This window comes from Miniopterus schreibersii (genome assembly GCF_964146895.1).
Source record: "Miniopterus schreibersii genome assembly, chromosome: 3".
Lineage (NCBI taxonomy): Eukaryota > Metazoa > Chordata > Mammalia > Chiroptera > Miniopteridae > Miniopterus > Miniopterus schreibersii.
The window spans coordinates 4,812,519-4,833,115 of NC_138103.1; the positions used below are offsets into that span (position 1 = coordinate 4,812,519).

A 20,597-nucleotide genomic window follows, 5' to 3' on the forward strand; every position below is an offset into this window, starting at 1 on the left:
ACATAACCAATGGACACAGACAATAGTGTGGTGAAGGCCTGGGGTGAAGCAGGGGCTGGGAGGAGACTGGGGAAGGGGAGAACATTGGGGAACATCTATAATACTGTCAATAATAAAATTTAATTTTTTAAAAAAAAGAACGGGAAAATGAAAATAGACCAATTAACAGGGAGGAAAATGAAACAACCATCAAAACCCTCCCCAGGAGTAGAAATCCAGGACCAGATAGGTGGCTTCACTAGTGAATCCCACTAAACATTCAAAGATTTGATATCATCCTTCTCAAACTATTCCCCAAAACTGAAGAAGAGGCAATACTTCCTAACATATTTTATGAGGCCAACAAACCCTGATACCAAAACCTGACAAGGGTAACACAAAAAAGAAAATTACAGACCAATATCTCTATGAATACAGCTGCAAAAATACTAAAGAAAATATTAGCAAGTTAAATACAATACATTTAAAAAATGATACATCACAATCAAGCGGGATTCATTCCAAGGGCACCAGGATGGTTCAACATAAGCAAATCGATCAATGTAATACACCACATTAAAAAATAAAGGACAAAAATCACATGATCATAACAATAGATGTAGAAAAAGCATTCAATGAGATACAACATCCATTCAAGATTAAAACACTCAATAAAATGAACATAGAAAGAAAGTACCCCAACATAATTAAGGCCATAAATGACAAACCCTCAGATATCATACTCAGTGGTAAAAAACTGAGAGCTTTCCTTTGAAGATCAGACACAAGACAAGGATGTTCACTCTCACCACTCTTATTCAGCCCCATAATGGAAGTCCTAGCCTGAGCAATCAGTCAAGAGAAAGAAATAAAAGGCATCTAAATTTGGAATAAAGAAGAAAAAGTGTCACTTTTTACAGATGACTTGATTCTGTATATAGAAAACCCTAAAGACTCCACCAAAAAAGTATTAGAAACAATAAACAAACACAGTAAAGTTGCAAGATACAAAATCAATGTACAAAAATCCTCTGCATTCCTATATACTCACAATGAAATTTCAAGATAAAATTTTAAAAAACAATTACTTTTACAATCACGATTTAAAAAATTAAAGACATAGAAGTAAACAAAGGATGTGAAAACTATAAAACATTATTAAAAGGGACTGAAGGAGACACAATGAAATGGAAAGATATTCTGTGTTCATGGAGCAGAAGAATCAACATAGTTAAAAAGTGTATATTACCCAAAGCTATATATAGATTTGATGAATCCCCATCAAAATCCAATGACATTTTAAAAGTTTATCTTTATTGTTAAAAATATTACAGATGTTCCCCTTTTTCCCCATTAACCCCTCCCACCCACCCTACCAATGATATTTTATAAAGAAATAGAACAAAAAATCATGAGACTTGTATGGAAACACAAAAATCCCCAAATAGCAATAGCAATCCTGAAAAAATTAAGAATGAAGTCGGAGGTGATTTCAAATTATACTACAAAGCAAGGGTAATCAAAACAGCATGGTACTGGCAGGGAAAACACACAGACCAATGGAACAAAATTGAGAGGCTGAAATAAACTTATGTGTATATAGGCAAATAATTTTTGACAAAGGATCCAAAAAAATACAATGGAGAAAAGAAAGCATCTTCAATAAATGATGCTGGGAAAATTGGAAAGCCCCATGTAAAAGAATAAAACTAGACTACAGCTTGTCCCCATATACAAAAATTAACTCAAAATGAATCAAAGATCTAAATATAAGATCTGAAACAATAAATTAAATAGAAAAAACATAGGTACTAATCTTATGGACCTTGGTCTTAGAGAAGATTTTCTGAATTTGACACCAAAGGCAAGGGAAGTAAAGGCAAAAATAAATGAATGGGACTATATCAAACTAAACAGCCTCTGCACAGCATAAGAAACTACCAACAAAACAAAAAGGCAGCCAACAAAATAGGAGAAGATATTTGCAAACAACAGTTCTGACAAGGAGTTAATATCCAAAATGTATAAAGAACTCATACAACTCATCACCAAACAAGCAAGCACAGCCCATGGACGCAGACAATAGTGTGGCAAAGGCCTGGGGAGGGGAGTGGATGGGGGTGAAAGGGGCCAATGGGGGAAAAAGGGGACATCTGTAATATTTTGAACAATAAAAAACAACAACACTACAATGAGATACTACTGCACACCTGTTAGAATGGTTACTTCCAACAAGACAACTAATAAGTTGCGGAGAAAAGGGACTCTCATTTGCTACTGGTAGTAACGTAAACTGGCACAGTCACTATGGAAAACAGTATGGAGGTTCCTCAAAATATTAAGAATAGAGATACCACATGACCCAGTAACCTCTCTTCTGGGTATCTACCCAAAAAATTGAAAACATTTATTTGCAAGGATATCTGCACCCTATGTTCATTGCAGCATTATTCCCTGCGGTCAACACATGGAGACAACCAAAGTGTCCTTAACTAGACGACTGGATAAAGATGACGGGTATGTATTTACAATGTACTACTACTCAGCCACTGGAAATGTAGGAATGGGCCGTGGTCACTGAACAGATGGGACTCCTTCCTTTAGCGCACCTCCTTCCGCTTCCTCTACAACCATGTCTGACATACCCGATATGGCTGAGATTGAGAAATTCGATAAGTCAAAATTGAAGACAAAAATCCAAGAGAAAAATCCACTTTTTTCCAAAAGCAGCAACTGAACAGGAGAAGCAAGCAGGTGAATTGTAATGAGGCACAGGCCAGTGTGCACTGTACTTCCCACAAGCATTGCCTTCTTATTTTACTTCTTCTGGCTGTTTAAATTTGTAAGATGCAAAGAGGTTGGATCAGTTTAAATGACTGTGCTGCCCTTTTCACATGAGAGAACTACTGACAAGGAGGGCCACATCTGCTCCTCCCATCTGCCTGTCTGGCTGGCAGGGAAGGGAAAGGACCTGCATGTTGGTGAACGAAGAAGCTGTGGGAACACAGATGAAATCTGGAGTAAAAGTCAAGCTGGTCTAAGGTGTCCTGCGGCTGTAATATGCAGTTTAATTAGAGTGCCATTTATTTTGTTAAAATGATTTTAATTACTGGTTGCACAATTTAAAAAAATATATATTTTTTTATTGATTTCAGAGAGGAAGGGAGAGGGAATGAGAGACAGAAACATCAATGATGAGAGTGACTGATTTGCTGCCTCCTGTACACCCCCACTGTGGACTGAGCCGGCAACCCTGGCATGTGCCCTGACTGGGAATCGAACCCTGGTCTCCTGGATCATAGGTTGATGCTCAACCGCTGAGCCATGCCAGCCACGTGGAATGCACAATTTTTAATATGCAAATAAGTTTTAAAATCTGAAAAGAAAAGATGAAATACTGCCATTTGCAACAACATGGTTGGCTGGACCGTGAGAATATCACACTAAGCGAAATAAGTCAGACAGAAAAAGAACCATGTGATTTCACTCATATCTAGGACATAAAACTGAAAGCAACAAATGAACAAATAAGAAAAACAAACAAACACTCAAAGACACAGACAATAGTAGGTGGTTGCCAGAGGGAAGGGTGGGGTGGTAGCAAAGGGTAAGGGGGGCCAAATATATGATGACAGAAGATGATTTGACTTTGGTGGGCACACAATGCAATATACAGATCATGTATCATAGAATTGTACACCTGAAACCTATATAATCTTTTTAACCAATGTCACCCCAATAGATATAATAAAAAGAGTGTTTTACTGACATAAAGATAGACATATAAGCCAATGGAATAGATTTGAGAGTTTGGAAATAAATGACTTATATCATAAATACATATATATATGTATATGTATATATCATCAAGTGATTTTTGACAATGGTGCCAAGACCATTAATGGAGGGAAAGCAGTCTCTTCAACAAATGGTGCTGAGACATTGGATATCAAAATGTAAAAGTAAGAACTGGGACCCTTTATTCACAACATATATAAATACTAACTAAAAGCAGAACAAAGTAATAAATGTAACAGCTAAAATTATGAAAATGTTTTCTAAGAAGAAAACATGTGAGTAAATCTTCATGACCTTGGGTTTCCAAATTGGTTCTTAGTTATACCAAAAGTACACACAACACAAGAAAACATAGATAAATAGGAGTTCATCAAAATTAAGAACCTCTGTGTATCCAAGGACACTGCTAAGGGATTGAAAATATATTTTGAATATCATATATCTGATAAGGTTTAGTATCCAGAATATGTAAAAAACTCATAACACAGTACAAAAAGACCATCAATACAATAAAAAATGGTCAAAGGACTTGAATAGACATTTCTCCCAACTGAATGTACAAATTACTTACATACACATGAAAAGATACTTGAGATCATTAATCATTAGAGAAATGCAAATCAAAATTACAATGAGATCACTTTACACACATGTGGATGACTATTATAAAAAGTGGAATAAATTGCCCCAGCCAGTGTGGCTCAGTTGGTTGGGCATCAACCAAGGAGAGGTTGCCGGTTCTATTCCTGGTTGGGGCATGTGCCCAGGTTGTGGTCTCCATCTCTGGTGGGGGGGGGGAGCATGCAGGAGGCAGCCAATGGACGTTTCATTCTTGCATTGATGTTTCTCTCTTTCCCTCTCCCTACCTCCCTCTCTAAAAATCAATAAAAAATTCTTTTAAAAAATGGAATGAATCAATGGGTGGCATGAATATGGAGAAACTATTACTCTCAATCATTGCTGGCTGGAATGTAAAATGTTGTAGCAACTATGGAAAACAGTTTAGTGGTTCCTCAAAACAGTTAAGCAAAAAATTAGCATATGACCAAACAATCCTACTGCTAGGTATATACTCAAAATAACAGTAGGCATATGCTCAAACAAAAAATGTGTGTACAAATGTTCACAGGATCACTACTTAAAATAGCCAAAGGGGAAAACAATCCAGATGTCCATCAATGGATGACTAGGTGAGCAAAATATGATATATCTACTCAATGGAATATTTACTCAAAGTCATTACAAGTAGTGAAGTACTGATACCTGTTACAACATGGATAAATCTTGAAAACATTATGCTAAGTAAAAGAAGACAGAAATAAAAGGCCACATATTGTATGATTCCATTTATATGAAATATCCAGATAGGCAAATCCATAAAAACAAAAGCAGATAGTGGTTGCCAGAGGGTAAGGGGATGGTGGGATAGGAATATTGCTTAGTAGATACACGATTTTCTTTCAGGTGGTAAAAATGTTTTGTAATTAAATAGTGATGATTGTTGGGCAACATTGGGAATATTTTTAATGCTACTACGTGGTACACTTTAAAAGATAAAATGGTAATTTTTTGTTATGTGTATTTATTACTATAAAAAAACTTTCCACTTAATTTCAAGAACATAACAAGGATGTCTGTATTACTTCCACTTACTATACATTGGAAGCTGTAGACAGTGTACTAAGAAAAGACAGAAGGAAATAAGACAAAATAGTTGAAGAAAATAAACTTCAACTTATTTTCGCGTCATGTGAATATGTATATAGACCATCTAAAGGAATCTACACTTATTAGAAATAATTTGTTTTAATAAATGTTGATGAAAGTCAACATTTAAAATAAATTTAAATACATCACAAGCAGTTAAAAATGTAACTTTCAAAATGTTTCATTTATAATAGTAAAAAGTACAAACATCCAGGGAGACATCTGTCAAACTTTCATGGGATAGCACAGCATTTTTCAAACTGGTCCAGCCACTATGGAAAACAGTATGGGGGTTCCTCAAAAAACTAAGAATAGAGTTACCATATGACCCAGTATCCTCTCTTCTGGGTGTCTACCCCCCAAATTGAAAACATTTACTTGCAAAGATATATGCACCCCTATGTTCACTGCAGCATTATTCACGGTGGCCAAGACATGGAGACCACCACACTGTCCCGCGATAGAGGGCTGGATAGAGGAGATGTGGGACCTGTACACAAGGAACACTACTCAGCCATAAGAAAGGGTGATACACTGATGTTTGTGACACATGGATGGATCGTGAGGATATCATGCTAAGCAAAATAAGCCAGACAGCAAAAGTTAAGAACCATATGTTTTCACTTGTATGTGGATAAAAAAAAATCGAAACTCATAGGCACAAACGACAGTATGGTAATAACCAGAGGGCAGGGTGTGGGGATGGTAAAGGGTAAAGGGAGTCAAACATATGGTGATGGAAGATGATCTGACTTTGGGTGGTGGGCACACAATATATATACAGTCCACTTATCATAGAAATGTACACTGGAAACCTATATAGTCTTATTAACCAATGATACCCCAATAAATTTCATAAAAATGGAGAAAGAGAAGATAGGTAGATACAATGATTCAAAAGTACAAAGATGTCAGTTCTCCCCCAAATAATCTTTAGATTTAATGTACTTCAAAGGATAATCCAAACAAGGCTTTTCATGAAATATAACATCGTTGTTATTCCAAAATGTATCCTAAGAAGCAAAGGTCTATAACAGACAAAGAGACACTTAAAGAAAAAGAATAAACTGGGTGAGAAGGTTTGTGATGAAGCTGTAATGACTAAAGCACTGTGAATATACTTCAAACACAGGAAACTAGGTCAGTGAAAGGACAGCCTCCAAAGACATGCACACACGACTGGGGCTGGGACTCAGAGTAGTGATGCCGAGTAGCAAGAAAAGTGAACTGTTTATGAAATGTTGCTGGGACACTTCTATGAATTTAGAAAAAAAATTAATTTGCTACATTAAACCACATGTAGCAAAAAATTAATTTTTCCCATGTAGCAAAAATTAATTTGCTACATGGGAAAAATCAATCCTCATATAGAACACAGGAAAACAACATTATGACCTTGGATTAGAAAATTATTTTTATTGGAATATTTAATATCACAAACTATGAAGAGAAAGATCAGTAATTTTATAGCACTAAAATTAGTAATTATTAAAAAACACCACAAAAAGAGCTAAAAACTCCAAACTGGGGGATTTTGTGACACATTTACAACCAATACAAGTTATGTAGCAGGAATATATAAAAAAGTCCTGCAAATCAACAGTTATAAAAGATAAGAATGCATTAATAGATTTTATAGAAAAAAACACATATATGATTCATTAATAACATACTCAGCTTCACTAGTCATTGGGAAAATGCAGATTCAAATTGCCACAAGAAAGATAAAAATCTTCTCAGGCCAAAAAAAAAAAAGCTAAAGTAGTTATCACAACTAAACCAGTATTATAAAAAATGATAAAAAGACTTCTTTAAGAAGAAGAAGGAAAATTAAAGAAACATAAATATGAATAATAAAATAGCAATAACTATGTACCTACCAATAATCACTTTAAATGTAAATGGCTTAAAAGTTCCAGTCAAAAAACATATGGTGGTTGAGTGGATAAGAAAACAAGACATATTTATATGTTGTTTAAAAGAGACACACTTGAGATTGAAAGATACACACAGAATGAAAGTAAAGGGATGGAAGAAGCTTATCATGAAAATGAAAAAAATAAGCTGGAGTAGCGATACTTATATCAGATAAAATAGACTTTAAAACAAAGGCTATAATAGGAGACAAAGAAAAACATATAATGATAAAGGGATCAATCCAACAAGAGTTGGAGTGCATACTTGTAAATATATATGCACCCAACATAGGGGGACCTACATATATAAAATAAATCTTAATAGACACGAAGAGAGAGATCAAGCAATACATTCATAGTAGGGAATTTTAACACCCCATTGACATCACTGATAAAGTCTTCCAGACAGAAAGTCAACAAGGAAACAGTGTCCTTAAATGACACAAACCAGATATACTTAATTGATATTTTTAGAGCATTTCACCCCAAAGCAGTAGAATATTCATTCTTTTCAAGTGCACATAGAATATTTTCCAGGATACACCACATGTTAGGACACAAAACAAATCTCAATAAATTTAAGAAGATGCTTGAAATCATATCAAGCGTCTTCTCCAACCACAATGGTATGAAACTAGAGTCAATTACAAGAAAAAAAATGAAAAACCACAAACACACGAGGCTAAATAACACGCTATACTAAACAATTAATGGGTTAACAATGAGATCAAGGAAGAAATCAAAAGATGCCTTGACACAAATGAAACGCAGAACACGACAACCCCAAATCACTTGATACAGAGAAAGCAGTCCTAAGAGGGAAATTCATAGCAATACAGGACTACCTCAATAAACAAAATCTCAAGTAAACAGTCCAATCTTACACATAAGGGAACTAAAACAACAACAAACAAAGCCCAGAATCAGTAGTAGGAAGGAAATATAAAGATCAGAGGAGAAATAAAAGATAATCTAAAAGAACAACATAAAAGGTCAATAAAACCAAGAATTGAATCTTTTTAACAAAATAAAAAAATTGATAAACTTTTAACCAGGCTCATCAAGAAAAAAAGAGTGCCCAAGTAAATAAAATCAGAAGTGAAAAAGAAGTGACAGCTACCACCAAGAAATATAAAGAATTATAAGAAAATACTATAAACAATTATATGCCAACAAATTAGACAATCTGGGGAAAAAACAAAACAAAAAAACACCAGATAAATTTCTAGAAACATACAGTCTTCCAAAACTGAATGAAGAAAAATAAAATTTAAACAAACCAATTACAACTAACACAATCAAAGCAGCAATCAAAAACTCCCAACAAATTAAAGTCCTGGACCAGATGGCTACACAGGTGAATTTTACCACTCATAAAAGAATGAACACCTATCCTTCTCAAATTATTCCAAAAAAGTCAAGAGAAAGAAAAACACCAAGCTCATTTCATGAGGCCAGCATTACTTTGATTCCCAAACCAGAAAAAGACAATACAAAAAAAGAAAACTATAAACCAATATCCCTGATGAACATGGATGCTAAAATCCTCAACAAAGTAATAGCAAACTGAATTCAGCAATATATTAATACGATTATACACCATGATCAAGTGAGACTTATTCATAGGATGCAAGCTTGGCTCAATATTGCAAATCAATTAATGTGATACACCACATAAACAAAATGAAGGCTAAAAGTCATATGATCATATCAGTAGATGCAGAAAAGAAATTTGACAAAATCCAGCACCTGTTTATGATAACAATTCCCAACAAAGCGGGAAGAGAAAGAACATATCTTAACATAATAAAAGCTATTGTTGACAAAACCACAGCTAATATCATACTAAACAATTCTACATAATACTAAATGTTTCCCTTAAGATCAGAAATAAGACAGGGATGTCTGCTTTCAGCACTCTCATTCAACATAGTACTGGAAGTATTACCCACAGCAATCAGACAGGAAATAAAAGGCATCCATATAGGAAAAGAAGAAGTAAAATTGTCATTATTTGCAGAAGACACGTTACTATATATACAGAACCCTAAGAATTCCACCAAAAAAACCCCCTACTATAATGGATAAATGAATTCAGTAAAGTAGCAGATTACAAAATAAATATTCAGAAATTGATTGCATTTTTGTTGTTGTTTGTTAATTCTCACCTGAAGATATTTTTTCCATTGATTATTAGAGAGAGTGGAAGTTAGGGAGGGAAGGAGAGAGAGAGAGAGACATCAGTGTGAGAGAGATAAATTGATTGGTTATCTCACACACAAGCCCCAACCAGGGCCGGAGATTGAACCTGCAACTCAGGTATGTGCTCTTGACCAGGAATTGAACCCACAACCCTTTGGTGCACAGGCCATGCTCTATCCACTGAGCTACACTGGCCCAGGGTTGGTTGTATTTTTATACACCAATACTGAACTACCAGAAAGAGAATCTAAGAATAAAAAATCCCATTTACAATTGCATCAGAAAGATAAAATACCTAGGAATAAGTCTAATCAAGAAGGTAAAAATTCTATACTCAGAAAATTATAAAACACTGAAAAAAGAAATTGAAGAAGATACAAAAAAAAAAAAAAAAGGAGCCATATACCATGCTTATGTACAGGAAATATTAACATGATTTAATGTCCACACTACCCAAAACAATCTATAGATTCAACACAATTCCTATCAAAATACTAATGATATATTTCACAGAACTAGAAAAAATATTTCAAAAATTTACATGGAACTGCTGAAGACCCTGAATAGCCACAGCAATCTTGAGAAAGAAGAACAAAGTTGGAGGGATCATGCTATCTGATATCAAACTATACTACAACGATATCATAATCAAAACAGCATGGTTCTGGCATAAAAATAGACATTATAGATCAATGGAACAGACTAGAGAGCCCAGAAATAAATCCAAGCCTTTATGGTCAATTAATATTTGACAAAGGAGGCAAGAATATACAATGGAGTAAACACAATCTATTCAATAAATGGTGCTGGGAAAATTGGACAGATGATTGCCTATATATATATATATATATATATATATATATGAGATATTAGACTACCTTCTTAGACTATACACAAGAATAAACTCAAAATGGATTAAAGACTTAAATGTAAGACTTAAAACCATAAAAATCTTAGAAGAAAACATAAACAATAACATCTTAGACATTTCTTGTAGCGATATTTTTTCTCAAATATCGCCTTGGGCAATGGAAACAAAAGAAAAATAAACAAATGGGGAGCACATCAAACTAAAAACTGTTTCTTTGTTGTTGTTGTTTTTGGTGTAAGGACTGATGCTTCGGTGACCTGGAGAACATTATGCTAAGTGAATAAGCCAGTCAGAGAAAGACAAGTATCATAAGATTTTACTAATATTTAATGAACAAACTGAACTACCAAGCAAACTTAGAGACAGACTCAGAGAGCAGGTAGACAGCTCTAGAGGACGGCAGGGCTATGGGGGGAGGGGGGTTGAGCAAAAAAGAAAAAAAAAAGAGAACTTGGGAACATGGACAACAGTGAGATTGTGGGGGTAGGGGGAAGGTAGAAGAGGTCATAGAGAGGATAAATGGTGATTGAAAAAATAATAAAATAAAGCTTCTGCACAGCGAAGGAAATAATCAACAAAATGAAAAGACAATGTACTGAATAGGAGGACATATTCACTAATGACACATCCAATAAGGAGTTAATATCCAAAATTTATAAAGAACTCATACAGCTCAACACCAAGAAAACAAACAATCCAATTAAAAAACAGGCAAAGGAGCTGAACCGAAACTTCTCCAAAGAGGACACTCAAATGGCCAATAGACATATGATAAGATGCTCAATGTCTCTAATTATCAGAGATGCAAATTAAAACCACAATGAGAACTGGAGCTCAGGGGCCTGGGGGAAAGGGGATTTAGGCAGGGCAGGTTTTCCTATAACTCAAAAATTTGTGCCAGTGAAGACACATTGAAATAAGAAAATAAGACACTCAAGCATGTTCTTTATGTGAGTTCAAATGGGTAGTGACCATCTCATTTGCTTTTAAAAAGGACAACACAGAGGAGAGGAACCAAGACAGCCGCCTCCCAGGACCACATCAAAATCACAACCAAAACACAGAACCACCATCATCAGAGCCTCCTGAAATCTCACTGAACAGAAGCCCCACAACCAGGGAATTGAATGAAGCAGCACCGAGATCGGGAGGAGGGACGCAGACTCAGGGGGATCGGGGTGGAATCCTGGAGACGCGGCCACGGGCCCACACCCGGTGCCGCGGAGTAAACCCGGGAGGGAATCTCCATGGCAGAGGTTTCCCAGAGGAGTGAGGGGTCCCAGCCCCACAGCAGGCCCCAGCCCAGGGCTCCAGGCCGGGAAGAGACGTCCCCACAACTCCGGGCTGTGAAACCAGGGGGACTGTGGCTGAGGGTCGCGGAAGCCGCGGGAGCCCCAGCAGCTCCTCTAAAGGGCCCGGCACCGACTCACTCGGACAATCCCTCAGCCCAGCACCGGGCAGCAGCCTGAAAGGACCTGGGACACTCGGGGGGGAACTAACCTGCCTGAAGTCAGGGCGAGAGGTGGAGGGCGGCTTCCTCCCAGGCAGAAGGGCTGGCGGAGGCCGTGGCTCCTGTGGCGAGTCCTCCCCACACACGGCCTGCAGGCAGGTGCCATATTTGAATCCCCAGCACCTGACTCTCACCTTTGGCCCCGCCCCCTGATTCCCGGAGGCCCCGCCCCTCCCCACCTGCAGCTCATCCAGGCCATTTCCAGGGGCTTTTCTGTCCAAGTGGCCTCTCAAGCTTCATGCTTAGGACTTTCCTAAAATCTCTCAAACAAGCAGCAGCGGGCCCCATACAGCTTGATAAGTGGCCCCAGGCCTGGCACTAGCGGCAGCAGCATTGGCTCACAGCTTGGCCTCTCCTGGGCACCGCCAAGCCCAGCACAAGTAGCAGCCAATTACGGTTTGCTGAGTAGCTCATCCTGGGTTGCCCTGGGCAAGGCACTGGCAGAGGCTGACTTTGCACCTCCTGGGAGGCCCCACAGACAGTGCACCTGGTGGTCAGACTCAACCATGCTGGATTACAACCCTACCACATCCATGAGGAACACTCAAGGGGCACACTTGGTGAACACCAAAGCTCCACTGAAGTAAATCCTGCTCCATAGGGGTGTCTCCAGCACAGCAGCCCTTTGGCTGTACTTGCAGCTGGTCCTCACAGTTGACTGGCCTGAGGGTCAATTCCTCCCAGTGACGCCAACAGCAACCAAGGCTCAACTACAGCAGGACAGTGCACACAGCCCACACAGGGGAGCACCTAGAAGGCCCAGCTCAGGTGACTGGGAGGCTGAGCCACTGGACCCTACAGGCCACCTACTACACAAAGCCACTCTACCAATTCCAGGAGACACAGCAGCTCTATCTAATACATAGAAACAAACACCAGGAAGCAGCCAAAATGCGGAGGCAAAGAAACATGTCAGAAAGGAAAGAACAGAAGAAATCTCTAGAAGAGGAACTAAATGAAATAGATCCAAGTGAGCTAACAGATAGAGAGTTTGGAATAATGGTCATAAGGATGCTCAAGGATATTAATTACAAAAACAACTGAGAAAATCGATGACATAATAAAGTACCAATTTGAAATGGAGGCTACAGGAACTGAAATGAAGAATAATTTACAGGCATCAAAAGTAGAGTAGAGGACGCTGAGAATCAAATCAGCAATTTGGAACATGAGGAAACAAAAAACCACCCAACCAGAAGAGCAAAAAGAAAAAAGAATCCAGAAATATGAAGATAGTGTAAGGAGCCTCTGGGACAAATTCAAGAGGCCCAACATTCCTATTATTGGGGTGCCAGAAGGGGAAGAAAGAGAGCAATAAGTTGAAAACCTATTTGAAAAAATAATTACAGAAAACTTCCTCTACCTGGGAAAAGAAATAGACTTACAAGTCCAGGAAGCACAGAGGGTCTCAAACAAGAGGAATATAAAGAGGCCCACAGCAAGACACATCATCATTAAAATGCCAAAGGTTAAAGACAAAGAGAGAATCTTAAAAGAAGCAAGAGAAAAGCAGTTGGTTACCTACAAGAGAGCACCCATACGACTGTCAGCTGATTTCTCAACAGAAACTTTGCAGGCCAGAAGGGAGTGGCAAGAAATATTCAAAGTGATGAAAAACATGGAACTACAATCAAGATTGCTCTACCCAGGAAAACTATCATTTAGAATTGAAAGTCAGATAACGAACTTCACAGATAAGAAAAAGCTAAAGGAGTTGATCACCACCAGACCAGCACTACAGGAAAAGTTGAAGGGTCTTCTTTAAGAAAAAGCTAATGAACAAAAGAATCTGACGAACTAAATAAAGCCAGAGACACTGACGCATGCAACAGACAATCTTATTTCAGAGGGAAGAGGGAAGGGGGGTGGAGTTATAACCAAAGAAGTTATATGCATATATGCATAACCCATGGACACAGACAATAACGGGGTGAAGGCCTGGGGAGGGAGTGGGAGCGAAGTGGAGGGGGTCAATTGAGGGTGGGGGAAATGGGACACCTGTAATACTGTCAACTATAAAGATAAATTAAAAAAATAAAATGCATATAAAACTTAAAAAATAAAATAAAATTTAAAAAATAAATTTAAAAATTGCTGTGAGATAACATTTGTATCTCCAGTGTGGCACAAATGAAAGTTTGACAACAGTAAATTTTGGCAAGTATATGGAGGAATAGGAATGTTCATCTTTTTCCAGTGGGACTGCAAATGCAAGGCACCACTTCCTAAGTGTCAGTTTGGACATTCACAAATACTATGGCCCAGCAACTCCGTTCTTAAGTAAGTACCATAATGAAAGTCTTAGGCATATGTGCCAGCAGACACACACAAAATGTTCAGAATATCTAGGTTGCCGTAATGCCCAAAATGGAAAACACTGGTATTTGTTTTCTACTTATTTCGCTCTTTGGCATAAAACATCCTGCCTCACATTGACATACCACTTATCTTTACCACCTGGGTTGGGTGTTGTTTTATTTTTGGTGGGGGAACTCCTTGTAGGTTATATGTATAGTCCTTTGCCTTGTGAGGACCAACCAATTAATAATGCTCATGATAATATACTGAGAAACATAAAAATTAAAATGAAATAGAGCTATTTGGTCACGTCTATTGGCATGTGAGCCCTCAGAAGGGCAAGGAAACAATGTTTCTGTGCCTTGTGTATTAAATGCCGTGTCAACACGAATATCTGAAGAAGGAATGGATTTGTGCAGGAGAGGACACTTGCTCGTTTGACTTGGCTTCCATTCCAGTCTCCCAATCCTTCAGTAATGCTTAGAAACAGCCTCTACGGCAAGCACTCTTAAATTTATCTCACCTTCAGTCAGAAGGTGGAATATTTTAGTGCTCTTTTCTTTTTTTCTTTTTCTTTTTTTTTTAAATATATCTTTATTGATTTCAGAGAGAGGACAGGAGAGGGAGAGAGAGAGAGAAACATCAATGATGAGAGAGTCATTGATCGAGCCCACAACCCGGGCATGTGCCCTGACCGGGAATTGAACCCCGATTGCCTGGATCCTAGGTTGACGCTCAACTGCTGAGCTACGCCCGGCCAGGCTTTAGTGCTTTTTTCATGTGCACATTATGCTACACTTATTTTCATTGCTCCCTGCATGTTCTGTGAAATCATTTTTGAGTGACACTCAGTGTCAGATCCATGAGGCAGGCACTACATTTCAAATACACAGCAGGCCCACGGTAAGAATCTATTACTAAGTGCAAGGATGCTTCCTTTCAGTGGAGCAATTCTGCTGTTTTCCTCTTCTTCACATATGACAGTATCACCGCCAGAAACTGGCAGACTTCAGTCCCTCTGACAGAATATACAGAAGCCACCTCAATCTCAACCCTTCCTGGCAGACGGTTAAACAGATACCAACATGAGTTAGCAGCTAAAGGCTGGAAAGAACACACAAATATGATCTTACTTTGATGTTTATCCTTCGTTCACATGTATACCATGCCATGTTAACCTGAATGCCCTCTTCACTCCCTTTCAAATCATTCCAAGTTCACATGTTTTTTCAGCAAACAGAGGCTGTAGATGAGGTTGCAACTAAAGCTCATGTGTGCTTTAAGTTCATAGAGGAGCCTCCCAATACGATCCTCATTTCATCACTGAGAAATTTCCCAGGAGGAGCTTCAGACTCACCTTTATTGAACAATGTGCTGACCATAAAGGTGAAGAATATCGTGGCGATAGCAAAACACAGCAAAAAGACAAAAATGACAGATGGGTCACTGTACTGGATGATCGGCACAGGTTCCATCTAGCAAAAGAAGTCAGGAAGCCAATTTAGTAATACCCCTGGTGGTGTCACAGCCAAACAGAAAACGGAGAAATGAAGCATCTTTAAATATTTTAATAGTCCCGGTGAAATGAATGGCAATGCTCAGGGGGATGCAGAGTAAACAATTCACTGCCTCCAGAAGCTCCCCACACGTAGGTTTAAAGGTTACTTTGTCAGGTACTAAGCAGGCACATGTTCGTTCCCTGGCAACCTGAGGGCAAGAGGCCCACACCAGGTCCCTGTTTTCCCTCTTAAAGTTTAGCTCCAGCAAACAAGACACTTGCCTTGGCAAAGAAAATTAGGCACATAAAAAAGATGGTGATCAAATACAGAGTGAGGAACGTGAGGAAATAGGCAGCCCAGAGCATCCAGGTACTGAGTCCTATCATGAGCTGGTACTCCTGTGGAAGCATCAACACAAACCAAACATATAAAGCTTGTAATATACAAAAAGCATTCACCACATTATCTAATTTAATTCCCACTACAGCCACAACAGGTTATGTAACAGCATGCCCAGCGTATGGCGGGGGAAGTCAAAGCTCAGAATGTCACGTGACTCGATTATGATGCTTCCGCTGGTGAGTGGCAATGCTGTGATGCTTCTAAGTCTTGATATGATTTCCCCAGAATCTTAAGTAAAACTATAAACCACAGATTAATTTCTCCTTCCTATTTATTATGTTAAAGGAATGTACACCACCAAGAGTGAACCCGAATTTAAACTCAGACTATACATGACTGTGATGTGTCAAGGCAGGTTCGTCAACTAACAAATATGCTACTCTGGTGGGGGATGTTGATAATATGGGAATCTATGCACGTGCAGGGGCTGTGTGGGAAATCTGTAAGACTTCCTCTCAATTTTGATGGATATTGAGGGTATTGTGCTAAGTGAAATAAGTCAGACAAGGAAAGATAAATGCCATATAATCTCACATGTGGAATTTTTAAAAAGAGAGAGAGAGAGGAGAGAGAGAGAGAGGGAGAGAGAGAGAGGGAAACAATAAAAACAAGCTCATAGATATAGAACATACTGGTGGTTGCCAAAAGCAGGAGTTGCTGCAGAGTGGATCCTAAAAGTCCTTATGACATGAAAAAGAATTTTTTGTAACTATATCTGGTGATGAGTGTTAACTAGACTTATGGTAGTGATCATTTCACAATGTATACAATATTGAATCGTTTTTCTACTCCTGAAAGTAACAGAATGTCATATGTCAATTATACCTCAATATAAATAAACTTTATTTCTTTTTCTCTCCCTTTCAGTCTGTTTCTTTTCTTTTCTTTTCAATTGCTCTTTCTATAGCTTCTTAAAAAAGATGCTTAGATCACCTGTCTTTGTTTTTAATAATAGTCATTGAAAGCTATAAACTTCCCTTAAAGCTCAGATTTAGTTGTACATCAGCAATTTTGAGGAGTTGTATTTTCACTATTATTCAGGTTGAAATATTTTCCAATTCCTTTGTAACTTATTCTTTGACCTATTGATTGTCTATAAGTTTCTTGTTTAATTACAAAAATACTGGAGTTTTCCTAGATATCATACTGTTCCTGAGTCTTAATTTTCCATCTATTATTATTTTTAAAATGTACTTGTACTATTTCAATGTTTTTAAGTTTGAGACTTGTTTTATGACAGCATATGGTCTACTTCCAAATATTTGCTTTCTCCTAGATGTATTACACATATTGAATCTATAATTTAATTCCATTTTGATAAGAGAATACTCTCTATAACTTCAAGTATCTGGTCTATCAGTACACTTGAAAAGAATGTGTACTGTATCATTATCAAGCACAGTGTTTTACAAATATTACTTAGGTTAAGGTAGTTGAGAGTGTGGTTGAGACTCACTTTAGATCCCCAAACACAAACAGGTTGAACTGAAAAGATAGAAAAAGATGTCCCATGCAAGTGGTAACCAACAGAGAGCTAGGGTAGCTCTACTAACAGCAGACAAAACAGACTTAAATCAAAACTGTTACAGGACACAAAGAAAAACATTGCGTGTTGAAAAGAGGGTCAGTTTACCACGAAGGTGTAATAATTACAACACGTGTGCATCAACATCATGGCTCCAAAGTACAAGAATCAAAAATTACAGAATTGAAGGGAAAAATAGCTCTCCAGTAATAGCTGGAGACTTCAATACACCACTGTCAATAATGGACACAACAACCAGACAGAAGATCAATGAAAAAACAGAAGACTTGAACAACATTATAAGTCAGTTGAGCCCACTGCCGTACACAGAACATGCCATCCAGCAACAGCCGAATACACATTTTTCCCAAGTGTGCATGGAACTTCTCCAGGGTAGACAACATCTTAGACCACAAAATAAGTTTTACTACATTTAAGAAGGCTGAAATAATAAACAGTAACTTTTCTAATGACAATGTAATAAAACTAGAAACCAGTAACAAAAGGAAAACTGAAAAATTAAAAATATTTGGAAACAACACTATCTTGAACAACCAGAGGGTCAAAAAGAAGGCCAGAATGGAAAGTAGAAAATACCTTAAGACAAATGAGAACAAAAACACAACACACAAAAAACTCACAGGAAGCAGTGAAAGCAGTGCCCAGAGGGAAATTTAGAGGCAGAAATGCTACGCTAACAAAGAAGTAAGGTCTCAAACCCGCAACCTAAGCTCACGCCTTAGACACCAAAAAATAAAACTAAGGTCAGAGCTGGAAGAAGGGAGAAAATAAGAAAGACCAAGGTAGAGAAGTAAAATGGATACTAAACAATAGGTAAAAATCAGTGAACACAAATTTAGTTCTTTGAAAATACCAACAAAATTGACAAAATTTTAGCCAAATGGCTAAAAAAAAAAAAGAAAAGAAAAAAGACTCAAATTACTAAAATTAAAAATGAAATTCGGGACATTACTTCGAACTTTACAAAAATAAAAAGGATTGCCTGTCCAGTGTGGCTCAGTCGTTAAGCACCAATCTATAATCCAGGAAGTCCTGATTCGATTCCCATTCAGGACACATGCCCGAGTGGTGGGCTCCATCCCCAGCAGGGGGCAGGCAGGAGGCAGCTGATCAATGACTCTTTTATCATTGATGTTTCTCTCTCTCTCTCCCTCTCCCTTTCTCTCTCTGAAATCAATAAAAAACTATTTAGAAATAATAATAATAATAATAATAATAATAATAATAATAATAATAAAGGATCATTAGAGTACACTATGAACAACTGTATGCCAAATAACTGGATAACCTATATGAAATGGATAAATTCCTAGAAACACACAACCTACCTAGACTGAATTATGAAGAAATAGAAAATCTGAACAGATTAGGAATCAGTAAGGAAATCAAATCACTAATCAAAACCTCCCAACAAAGAATGTCCTTAGGCCAGAAGGCCTGACTGGTGAACGCTATCCAATATCTCAAGAAGAATAAACAACGGTTCTTCTGAAACTCTTCCAAAACACTGAGGAAGAGGGAACACATCCTACATCATTCCATGAGGCCAGGGCCAGGATTACTGTGATACCAAAGGCAGACAGATACCCAGAGAAAGAAACTGCAGACCAGCGTCTCTTATGAATATTGATGCAAAATCCCTCAACGAAATAATAGCAAGCCAAATTTGGCCGCATATTAAAAAGGATTATAAACCATGACCAAGTAGAATTTATTCATGGAATGGAAAGAGGGTTCGAGATACAATATTAATCAATGTAATGCACCACATTCAGAAAATGAGGGGAAAAGCACATTATCATCTCAATTGATGCAGACATTGAAAAACGGGTAAAACACTCAACAAACTAGGAATGGATGGAAACCTCCTCAATATAATAAGGGCCACATATAAAAACTATAGCTAACATTATGCTCTTTCACCTAAGACCAGGAAAAAGGCAAGGATGCCAGCTTTCAATGTTTCTATTCAACGTAGCAATGGAAGTTCTAGTCAGAGCAATTAGGAAAGAAAAGGTATCCAAATTAGAAAGGAATCAGTAAGAGTATCTGTTGGTAGATGGTACAATCTTATATGTAGCAAACCGTAAAGATTCCACACACAAAAAAGTTAGAATTAATACATGATTCATCACTGAGGATATAAAGTCAACATGCAAATATCAGCTGAACCCTGTACACTACCAATGAGTAATCTGAAATGGAAGTTAGGAAAACAATTTCATCTGCAATAGCATCAAAAGTAATAAAATACCTAGGAATTAACCAGTAAGGTGAAAGACTTGTACAATAAAAATAATGAAAAGTGAAAGATCTGCCCATTTTTCAGGCCAACACACTCACCATACTTTTGAAAATTAGAAAAGATGAGAATACCAAATGTTGGTGAAGATATAGAACAAACAGAATTTTAAACGTTGCTGATGCAAGTGTAAATTGGTAGAATTCTATTGGCAAACTTTAGCATTATCTACTAAAGCTAAATATGCATAACCTAACAGTCAGCAAAAAATACATGCATAAAATGTTCATAGAAGCATCACTAATAATATCCAAATTCCAAACATTAGTCATACTATGGAATATTAAAAAAAGTCATAGAACTCAACGAATATAAATGAACTACAGCTACATATTTAGCAGAATGAATCACAGAGACACAACACAGTGCATGACTACATTTAGATCAAGCTCAAGGACAGATACAATTAACTCATAATAAATGTTTCAAGGGTACACAAGCAGCCTTCTATTGTTGGCAGGGTCATCATAAAGTGGACATAGTTTCTTTATGATAAATCCATTCAACTATATTACTATAGTTTGAATGTTTGTGTTCCCTCAAAATTCATATGTTGAAAACCTAATC

At 37.5% G+C, this 20,597-nt stretch overlaps 1 protein-coding gene across 1 annotated transcript in view; it reads right to left on the bottom strand.

Annotated features, from left to right (window-relative positions):
- The window catches only part of LOC308554460 (phospholipid-transporting ATPase ABCA3-like), a gene marked incomplete at both ends in the record, with an annotated part of 195,441 nt that overhangs the window by 126,764 nt on the left and 48,080 nt on the right, over nucleotides 1–20,597 (bottom strand). Inside the window, 2 exons of the mRNA XM_081131700.1 lie at nucleotides 15,639–15,756; nucleotides 16,062–16,178. Coding sequence (XP_080987826.1) covers nucleotides 15,639–15,756; nucleotides 16,062–16,178 — 235 coding nt within the window. The remainder of the gene's footprint in view (nucleotides 1–15,638; nucleotides 15,757–16,061; nucleotides 16,179–20,597) is intronic.